Genomic DNA, 8,608 nt, shown 5'->3' with positions numbered 1-8,608 from the left:
CCTGCTAGGTACCAGGTGTGGTTCCTGGGGGGGGGGGGGCTGAGCCAGGACTCCGACCCCCTCACACCCCTCCCCCCACCCCCGATGGCGGCCCTCGTGTCCAGTCTGGAGGCAGACCCCTCGGGGAGCTGGGCGCACCTTCCAGGTGAGGACACTGAGGGCGACGCTAGCTGGGGGGGCAGCGGTGCCCGGTCTGGAGCTGAGAAGTCAGTCTGGGCGCGGGAAGCGGGTGTGTGCGGGTGGCAGGGGCGCCCAGCGCTCCGCGGCGAAAGCCCGAGTGGCCTGCGGCAGGCGAAGCCCTCTCCGGGCCCCTGGGGGGGAATCTGGGCGAGCAGCGAGCCCGCGGCGCCGTCGGGACCGGCCCCCTCCCAGGCCCGGCTGCCGAGACCCCGCCCCGGGGGCGGGGGCAGGGGAGGGGGCTGGGGGCCGCTCGGGACCGCCCCTCCCGCGCCTCCGCCCCGCGCCGCGCACAGCTCGGGGGGCGCACGGGCTCGCGCAAGCACCCAGGGGCCGGCGCACGGACGCGGGGACGCGCTGACCGCACCGAGGTAGGTCCACGCGGACCCCCTTCGCGCCCGGGGTCTCCATCTCCCCCGCCCGCCCCCGCGCGCTCGCCAGGCCGCCCCTCTCTGGACACGGCTCGGGGGGGCGCTCGGACGCCCCGACGGGTTGGCGGACCGCAGGACCCGCGCCTCGCCGCGCCGCGGGGTGTCCCCGCCCCTGCTCCTTGCAGTCTGCCCCTGCCGGGGTTTCGCGCCCCGGGTCCCAGCCCCAGGGACCGCGCCCTAGAGCAGCGCGCCGGGCCCCATTGTACAGATGCGGGCACTGAGGCGCGCGGGGGATGGTGATTGTGTGTGTGTGGGGGATGTGAGTCCCCGGCCAGGTCCCCCTCCTCGGGTCCCCACTTTGGTTCCAGCCGCCCCACCCTCCCCCTTCGCACCCCCCACCCCCGCGGTACCCCGCGGGGCCCCTCTGGTCCCCAGGCCCGGGCACCATCCCCACGGTGGGGAACTCCCGGCCCCCTCGGGGATGCACCGCCTCACCTTCACGCTCACACCCGCAGCCCCCACCCCCAGGCACAGTCGCCGCCCCAGCGGCTCCCACCGTGGCCAGCAGAAGTCGCCCCACGCTTTGCATTGCCGTGAACCCCACCCACGCCCTCAGTCTCACAGCCCCGCACCCTGAGCCCCTCCACCCCCAGAATCCCTCTCCCACGCTCCTGCTTCTCACGCCCAGTTCTCTCACACGCTCTCTCACGCACACGCTTCACGTGCACATGCCTCACACGTGTGGCACAGCAGCCCTCAGACACGCACACCTCTGTCACGTAGAGCTGTCTGTCGAGCGCACGTGCTTCTCTCTAACTTGCACATACGTCGGTCACTCACATGTCTTCATGCATGCGTGTCTCTAGCACATCTCATGCACGTGCATCTTGCACACTCAATACCTGGTTAAATAGACCTGCACGTGGCGTTCCACCACAGAGTCACATACACCCCGAAGTCTCAACCTGATGGTCACAAGCACCCTGTCCGTGGGCACAGCCTTCCACGCTCTTCAGGCGTTGCCCTCCCCGTCTCCATGGCCGGTGCAGGGTATCACCCCATCTCTGCTTTGTGATCGCCACTTGGGCTGGTCTGAAGCTGCACCAGGGGACTGGTTGGGGGCCCTTCCGGAGAGAGCCCCGATGAGCCCGGGGCGGCTGGGACGGCGTCCACGCAGGCGCCAAGGCGTGTTTGTGGCCGAATGACCGGGGGCCCTGGACCTCCCTTTCCCCACGTGCAAAACGGGGGTGCAGATCCCCCAGCTGGAGGGAAGGAGGGGACAGGGTTCCGGCCAGGCCAGGCCGGCCTACATCCGGAGCTGGGTGATGGGAGAGTGGGCAGGGGATGCAGTCCAAAGAATCTTAGAACAGAGGCACGGACCTGCCAGCCCCTCCCAGGGCTGGTCCTGTGTGTTTTGTTTGGCTCTCGACATGTTATTATTAGTTAAAAAAAAAAATTTAATTAGCTGCCAGCATTTACAAATTGGCAGGTTGCACACGCAAGTCCGGATTTCCGTCTTCTCTTGAAAAATCCCAAGGTCTGGCAGCTCGGGGGCTTCATTCCCTGGCGGCAGCCCTGGGCGGATCCTGCTGGTACCGTCGACCCTCTGTGGGAGGCAGGGGGGCCTGCTGGCCGCCGGTCCCCACCGGCCTGATTCGCTCATCGTTTTTGGCCCCTGCCTGGTGTCTGCAGTTGGTGACGCCTGCCGTGTCAGCTGGGCTGTGCCGTGCTGCTCTGTCCACCCCAAGGGTGAATCCGGGCTAGTCTTGTGGGTGGGGAGCTTTCGGGGAGCCTCGGCCCAGCTGAAGGCGTTAGTCTTCAGAGCCCCGAGGGGTGCAGCCCGGAGACGCCCACAGGGCACCTCTGTGATGGCAGCGGGCACTTTCTGCTGGGCCGTGGGGGGCGGTGGGAAGGAGGCGGGAATCCACACAGGGCAAGGGGGCGTCTCGGGGCCAGGCTCATCCGTTTCCTTTCTTCCCAGATCCTCTCAGTGATCCTGCAAGGAAGGCTTGACAGACGGGGAAACTGAGGCTCTGTCAGGGTGAGAGGCTTCCACCGGCGACAAAGTGGTAGAGCTGAGATTCGAACCCCTGTTTGCTGACTCTAAAGCGCTTTCATCCCGCGTGGCAGTGAATACACCTGATCGAGGATTGCCCCGGGGGACTTCCCCGGCAGGGCCTTATTAAGCACAGTAGGTGCTGGCCAAGTATTTGTGGGATGAGGAACGTAGATGTAGCTTCAGGGTGGATCTGAAGTCAGGGCCTCAGGTGACGCTCTCACGCGGCCTGAACATGCCTTTTCATCGGCCGCAGAGCACAGCCGCGTTTCCCAGCTCAGCCCTGCCGGCTGCACTCCCCCGTGGCCCGCTGCCTTCAGCATCAGGCCCCGTCGCGGCATGTCCTGGGATGAAGCCTCAGCCTGGCCTTTGGGGCTCCGGGTTGGATGCTTCCTGCCTTAAACACCTGGTCAGCTTTGGTACGTGAGGTGCACACCCTCAGGGGACCTGAGTCAGACAGAGGGGCAGCAGGTCCCGCTCCTGGCTCTGCTAGCTCGTTGGGTGGCATGGGTGGGGCCGTCCACTGCTTTCTTCTAAGTCCTCTTTCCTGTTCCTCTCTGCTGTGGCTTGTTGGCCAAGTATATGGAGCTGAATTCTTGAAAATTCACTGAGGCCTCCCTGGGACCGAGTCGGGGGTGCTCGTGGGCAGGTGTGGCCTCTTCCTTGTACCTCCTGGGAAAGAATGGGCAGTTTTGTTTTCTCTCCTGCTGGGGAGGCAGGTGCTAGGGCTGACTGGGCCCGGGGGGGCAGGGGGCCTGGGGTGGGGGCCCCCGGGCCTCAGTCTTCCCCTCTGTGCAGTGGTTGCAGACTGATGGTCTTCAGTGCTAATGGTCCCCGAACTGGGGGGTGGGGTGGGGATTCTGGGAACTGGCTTCCAGGAGATGGGGGGTAGCCCACCTCTCTGGCTCCTGAACTCTGAGGGGCCTTCCCCAGCTAGAGGATTTTCCCAGGAGGCAGTTCCGTCCTGGGACAGAAGCCCGGGTCCCTCCATGCTGGTCCCACAGGCCTCTGTGAGGCAGGACCGATTCCAGCATGCCCCTGGGCTGAGGGTGGAAGTCCTCTGCGCTCCCGTGATAGCTTCGACACACGCAAATCCAGCAAGGCCAGGCGCTGTCTGGATAGGGGAGCTCGTGGTGCACGGTGCCCACAGCGTTTCTGCTCTCACGCAGCTTCTGCTCTAGTTGGAGGGGTGAGGCAGGGCGAGCTAGGCCACAGATGCATGAAAGACGACGATTGCAGATAAGTGTAGGTGCTAGCATGGAGGCGAAGCCAGCCCGGCCGTGATTTCCAGGGTGGGCTGGGAAGACCTCTGGGAAGAGGCGATTTCTGAGCTGACGAGAGCCATGAGCAAGAAAGCCCGGCAGTGGGAATAGCTGGTGCAAAGGGCCTGCGGCGGGGTCCTGCTCGGTGTGTGTGAAGGACAGAAAGGGAGGAGGTGAGGGCCAGGTGGCAGGGGCAGGTCACGCGGGGCCAGGAGGCTGTAGCTGAGAGTCTGAATGCTGTTGAAAAGTTTTGTGCCAGGGAGCCACGAGATCAGATTTCCATTTTGAGATACCCTCCTTAGCTGCAAGATCAAGAGACTCTGCATGGCTGCTGAGGGGGTGCCCCCTTCCCTGATAACCGCTCATCAGAGCTGTCTCTGTGCCAGGCCCCGTGCTGGGGGGCAGGTCTCAGGTGTGACTCAGGGGCAGGTCTTACCTTGAGGAGCTCCAGGCAGGTGGGGGGGATTAGGCAGGGGGGCAGACCTTTAAGGTCAGGGGTGCTGCCTGCAGGGCTACCGACGATGGTGTGTTCTTAACAGGAAAAAACCAGGATGTTCTTCTCAGAGGGTCTTCAAGATCTAGGAAGAGAAGAAAACAAGGTGTGGGGTAGTATGTAAAGAGTGCTACCTCTTGTGTAAAATAAGAGGGGGTGATAGGAAGATAAATTCACGTTTGCTGGTATGTGCCTAAAACAAAGCATGGGAGGAAACCTAGGATGGTGCTTCTGCCCTTACCTGGGAGGTGGGGGCGGGCAAGTCTGGGCAGGTGAGGTGAGACTTCCCATTGTATGCCTTTTTGCCTTTTTTTGCTCTCTGGTTTTCAAATGTGTTCAAAACATGGCGTTAAAAAGCGACCGGTGGGTGAGCGGTGTGAAGTCAGTGTTGAAGGTGGTTTTAAAATTCCCTGCTTTGCCGTCTTTGTTGCCAAACAGACTGAACTCCTTCCTGGCCTCCTATGAGAAAGTTTCCACTGTGATTAAAATGATATGGTAACAAAGTCACTTTTTGCAAAATTTGGCAAACGAAGAAAAGAAACAACACCCTCCCTTTCCCTCTCCCACTCTTTCTAACCTCTTTTCCTTTGGGTGTGTTTCCTTTTGGTGGTTTGATTGCGGGCTCTTCCTGGACCGGGCATCACAGTGATTTAGTGTTCTGCTCTCTTGCATTCAACTTTTCTTTCTTAACCTATTTCTATAGTCTCTTCCGCCGACCTGGAGCTTGGCTCCAGGCTCCAGCCCCCAGTGGTAGGCGGGCCGGCCTGGCTGCAAAGCAGGGAGTGCGGGTGTGGGGACAGCTCCGGTCTTTGGAGTCCAACGAGGTTCAAATCCCAGCTCCTTCACTTGGGACCATGTGATGTTTTGTCACTCTGAGCCTCAGTCTCTTTTCCTGTAAAATAGGTGCCATAATCCCTATCTTTCAGGGTTGTTGGAAAAAGGAAGTGAGATCGTTCATTCAAAAGATATTTGTTCAGGGGAGTGAATGCAGCTCAAGTGGTTTAGCACCTGCTTCCCATGTCCGAGGTCCCAGGTTTGACCCCCGGTACCTCCTAAAAACCAACAAAAGACCCAGCTCTCACTGGGGCATGGATGTCGCTCAGTGGCTGAGCATCTTCTTCTCTTGTTTGAGGTCCTGGGTTCACTCCCTGGTACCTCTTAAAAGTAAATAAATAAATTCATATTTTTAAAAAGAGATATTTATTCAGTCCCTACTGTGTGCTGGACCCTATTCTAAGTGCTTGGGATAAAGCCGGGACCCAGATTACGTCCTCTGCCTCCGTGGAGTCGTCCTCTGGCGGGAGGACGGAGGGGAAGTAAATGGACGTGCCCTGTACTGTTCCGTGCCGGCCGCGTGGGCTGGCGGGAGCAAGGGGAGCGGGGGGCTCTTTCAGACAGCACCAGAGAAGGCCTGTCTGAGGAGGGCACACTCGAGCGGGTCCGTGGCAAGGTGGGCGCCCGGCCCTGGGCACAGCAGGCCCACCCGGCTGGGGCCAGCTGCAGGACAGGACCCTGGTGACCCGGCGGAGGTGGCCGCGGGCGGGCTTCCCTCGCGTTCTCGGGGTGATGGAGGACTCTGATTCGGGGAGGGGCGAGGGCGGTGGAGGAACAGCCGTCCCCGCCACGGCGTCCAATGAGGAGTTGCTGCCCGAGCGGGGTAGCGGCAGGGCCAGGGGGGAGCCGTGGTCAGGTTCCGGATTTGTCTGGAAGGCGAGGCTGCCAGGACTTCTTGCCGGGTTGGAAGTGGAGGGAGCGAGAAAGAGAGGAGACCAGGCGATGCCGGGGCTTTTGGCCTGATGGCGGCTCTGCTGCAGCCCCGGAGGCCTCCGAGGTAGGAGAGGGTTTCTCGGGGGTGGGGGCCTGGGCCACAGGTGGCCCTGCCCCCTGGGCTCCTTCTGGCCTCTGGGACTGCAGGGGCCGCAGCGGGGCCCTTCCCAGACTGACCGGCACGGGTGGGGCAGTGCTGCGGCAGATGCGGGGGCGCAGGGCTGGGACCTACGGGAGCCCCAGCCTTACAGGGCAGTGGGGGGTCGTGGATTTGGGAAGTTAGAACCCTGATGGGATGTTGAGTCTGAGCAGCTGGGGGGTCTTGCTGGAGTTGGGGACCCCTGGGACAGTGGCTCCCTGAACTCCCACACCAGGGACATGCCACTTGGGTCCTGGTGGGCTCTGGTGTGGGCAGGCCCCATGCTGGGTGCTCTATCTACAGAGATAAGGACCCTGAGTCCTTTTGCTTTGCCATCTCAGGGGCCTAAACCACTTGGGCCAGGGCTGTCACGGGCTATGGGGTGCTGAGGGGACATCCTGCTGAGCTGGGGAGTGGTCAGGGAAGTCTTCCTGGAGGAGGTGGTGCAGAATCTGTGAAGGGAAATAAGAGTTGGGAGGGAGCCTGGCTTCTCTCGGGGGCATGGGGTGGAGGACAGGGCACAGATGAGGCTGGGGTCCCTTGAAAATGGAGGACTTCAAATCCTGGTCCAAGGACAGGTAATGCAAGCCATGGACATTTCTGAGCTGGGGAGGGACGTGGCCAGGCCTGTGAGCTGGGGCGGTCCCTCTGGCTGCCTGGGAATTGAGTTGCTCTGGAGGGGCCAAGACCGTGGACCCAGAGCCCTGTGAGAGCAGACCTGCGGCTCAGAGCGGGACGCGTGGCCTGAGGTCCCCAGCGCGTAAGCAGGGAGGGCTGGGCAGGCACCGGGGCTGGTGGCCCCAGAGCTCCCCCGCGGGCGAGCTGCCCCTCCGGCCCACACGTGCCATTCTCCATACACCTCCCTCAAACGGGTCCTTTTCCAGTGCCCTTTGTCCCGTCATTGTGCTCCATTGTCCTTACAACTATTGGAATTTGGAAACGTTGCAAGAATGCCTCTCTCTCCTCATATATGGAGATTATTGCAGAGAAAGTGCTGGTTTGGGGAAAGGTTATTTCCTTCCCTGAGGGTGGGGAGCCAGGCTCGTTGGAGGGGGGCTGTATCCTGCCCGGGTCCCGTGCTGGTGAGAAAGTGGTGCCGCCCGGCCTGGGGTCAGACGGGGCACCCTGGGAGCCTCCGCCCGGCCGAGGGGGACGGTGTGAGGAGTGGGCCCCTGTGCAGCGGGGTGGCCACTGTGGGGGGGGCTTTGCTTAAGGCAGCCCCACTCGCCCCAGGTCGTCTCGCCTCTTGGGGCCTCAGTTTCCTCACCTGTGAACTGGAGACTGTCTTCCTGGCCCCGTGGACCTTTGGTTCCCAGGAATGACCTGAAAGGACTCAGGTGTGGGCTGACGGTGTGGCGGGGGGCCCAGCGGGCGTGGGGGGGACCCTGAGGGTTGTCATGCGTCCTGGGCCTGACTCCGGGCGCTTTGCTCACCCCGACTTTAGTGCTTTAGCTCCTCAGCCTCTGCGCCTGGGCCGTGGGGCTGGTGGGAGGCTGGCTTTGGCCTGGGCAGGTAGTTGGTGCCTATGAGTGCGTGTTGGCTTGCTTCCTTTGAGGGTGGGCGCCACCTCTGCGGCCACTGTTTCCTCTTGTGCAACCAGCCTTTGCGCTGCCTGGCCCAGGGGCCCCCCAGCTTCCCCGGCGCCTGCCGTCTGCGGGACGGACCAGGGCAGGTCTCAGAGGGGGCGCCTCTGCCCTTGGCTGGGGACAAAACCAGCGGGATTGTTGGCTTCCTCCTCCGATAAAACGGTGACTCGCCTCCCACATCCCGTTTCTGTTATAGCCTTCTGTCTCCGGTACCTTTATTACTTAAAAATTTTCTTAAGTCCCCCACCAGTTAAACTTCTTTAAAAGTAAAACCTTATCTCACAACTGTAAATAGAAATCAGGATTGCTCATAAAATCAGAACTACTCGTAAAAAGAAATGTAACAAGAAACAGAGCAGTCCTTTCAAATTCTAGCCACCTGCTTCCTGCCCTAGGTTTGAGCCCTTACTCCTGCTCTCTCTTTAACAGGAAGCTTAGCAAGAGCCACAGAGGGGGTAAAGGTGCAGCAGTACAGAGCGCTCTCTGATATTCCCATTGATTTAAAAGGAGATAGCTACCCACTGGGATCCCTGGGATGCGGTGCCCTCTTCCTGAGCCGCGGAAAGCACAGTGAGCGGTCATCTCGGGCTCCCCTTGGAAAGCCCCTCCAGTGGGGTCCTTGAATGTCCTTTGTAGGGATGGACTTCTTCCCACTTCAGGGCCCTCCTGGGGCCTTCTGTGCTGGGACCGTGGGGCAGGGCTGTGGGAAGCTCCCAGCGCCGTCAGCAGGGATGTCTTCTCCCAGCCAGGTCCCTGG

At 61.6% G+C, this 8,608-nt stretch overlaps 1 protein-coding gene across 5 annotated transcripts in view; it reads left to right on the top strand.

Annotated features, from left to right (window-relative positions):
* Positions 1-466: 466 nt before the first annotated feature.
* The window catches only part of FBLN2 (fibulin 2), an 82,981-nt gene continuing 74,839 nt past the window's right edge, over positions 467-8,608 (top strand). Inside the window, exon 1 of one of the 5 annotated variants that reach the window (XM_058288938.2) lies at positions 467-548. Coding sequence is in view for 2 of the 5 variants with exons in the window: in XM_071212242.1 (XP_071068343.1) it covers positions 2,991-3,023 (33 nt within the window). In the remaining 3 variants the exon portion in view is untranslated. Of the gene's footprint in view, positions 549-2,919; positions 3,024-6,108; positions 6,191-8,608 lie in introns of those variants that run through there. The other 4 variants (XR_011647570.1, XM_071212242.1, XM_058288937.2 and 1 more) reach the window with 4 other exon arrangements.

This window comes from Dasypus novemcinctus, chromosome 26, assembly GCF_030445035.2.
Source record: "Dasypus novemcinctus isolate mDasNov1 chromosome 26, mDasNov1.1.hap2, whole genome shotgun sequence".
Classification (NCBI taxonomy): Eukaryota; Metazoa; Chordata; class Mammalia; order Cingulata; family Dasypodidae; genus Dasypus; species Dasypus novemcinctus.
Note: the sequence above shows the minus strand (reverse complement) of the source record. Positions and strands in the feature narration are given on the sequence as shown.